This window comes from Engraulis encrasicolus, chromosome 22 (genome assembly GCF_034702125.1).
Source record: "Engraulis encrasicolus isolate BLACKSEA-1 chromosome 22, IST_EnEncr_1.0, whole genome shotgun sequence".
NCBI classification, from domain to species: domain Eukaryota; kingdom Metazoa; phylum Chordata; class Actinopteri; order Clupeiformes; family Engraulidae; genus Engraulis; species Engraulis encrasicolus.
The window spans coordinates 26,364,951-26,366,135 of NC_085878.1; the positions used below are offsets into that span (position 1 = coordinate 26,364,951).

The following is a 1,185-nucleotide window of genomic DNA, read 5'->3' on the forward strand; positions in this document are numbered from 1 at the left end:
TGATCGAATGGAATGTCCGGTTTATTAGAATGCCACAGGAGCGTGCCACTGAGGATGCCTAGAACTACTTTGACAGCTTTCACTATGAACTTAGCCGGGCATGCTAGCGCAAGACAGAGCCCTTCCCTCAGAAAATGGGCCACAGTTTAAACATAAAACAGCTGTTCAAAGTGATAGCAACAACTGTAATTTTCCGCTGATAGGGGAAAACGTGTTTTTCGGCGAAGACTAGTGTAATAACGTTGTTATTACTTCAAGGGGGCGACGTGGCATGGCTGCATGAAACTGAGCATCCATCTGCACAATTCCCTTAACTCAGTATGCTGAGTTGCACTAACAGGTTAGTGAAACACAGTTGAAATGTCTCTTCACATGTAAGCAAAAAACTACTAGCTTTGTTGGAGCGTACAGTTTAACGTTACAAACAACATAGTCGCAGATCGATGGATGGTGGTAATGACCGCTACCTCGGTATGGTGATGCACTTGGTGTTGATGTTCTGTGTTGTGATGGCATTCTCCAGCTCGTCCAGCTGTCCCGTCTTCTTCAATTTCTTCACGAGACTCTTCACGGCCTTTTCGCACCACTTCTCCTCCTGTCCATTTTGCTCCCCTTTTTTCCAGCCCAAAAGTCTTTTCACAATCGGAGGGGTGAAGGGTAAAATTGACATTTCGGCTGGAGTGGTTATTCGGAGCTTAACCCTCCAGCAATTAATGCAATAGAAATGAATGTATCGCCCGCGCTATTCCAAACCACACAGTATTGTCCAAAAAACCCAGCCCGAAAATGAAATAGCATAACAGGTGTATGCAAGTTCAGAATTGAACCAAAAAGCTTTGTTATGAAAATTTGTGGCGGTCGGCTGAGCAACTCAAGTGAGCTTACCGTCTACTACCCCAACTCGCCACAACTCTGTCCAATTCTGCGCTCAGACTTTCAACGAGCCAGCAACTTGTATCACTCCGCCAAGAAACATAGTCCCTTTTTCCTGTTGTAAATAATCTCATTGTCGTGCTGTTATTTTCAGAAAATATCGTATACATAGATGTATAGTTACAATAAAATGTACCATATTAAAACATTTACGTTTTGGTGGCCTACATTATTATTCTGGACTTTTAACTTTTTTTAATTTAGCCTTCCGCCAGTGCGCCGAGGCTCCCCGTAGACATTTGTAGGAGTCGG

The 1,185-nt window shown here is 43.6% G+C and overlaps 1 protein-coding gene across 1 annotated transcript in view; it reads right to left on the reverse strand.

The window, feature by feature from the left end:
- Nucleotides 1-1,185, reverse strand: part of smad3a (SMAD family member 3a) — a 44,576-nt gene extending 43,391 nt beyond the window's left edge. Inside the window, exon 1 of the mRNA XM_063188463.1 lies at nucleotides 468-1,185. Coding sequence (XP_063044533.1) covers nucleotides 468-670 — 203 coding nt within the window. The 5' untranslated portion in view covers nucleotides 671-1,185. The remainder of the gene's footprint in view (nucleotides 1-467) is intronic.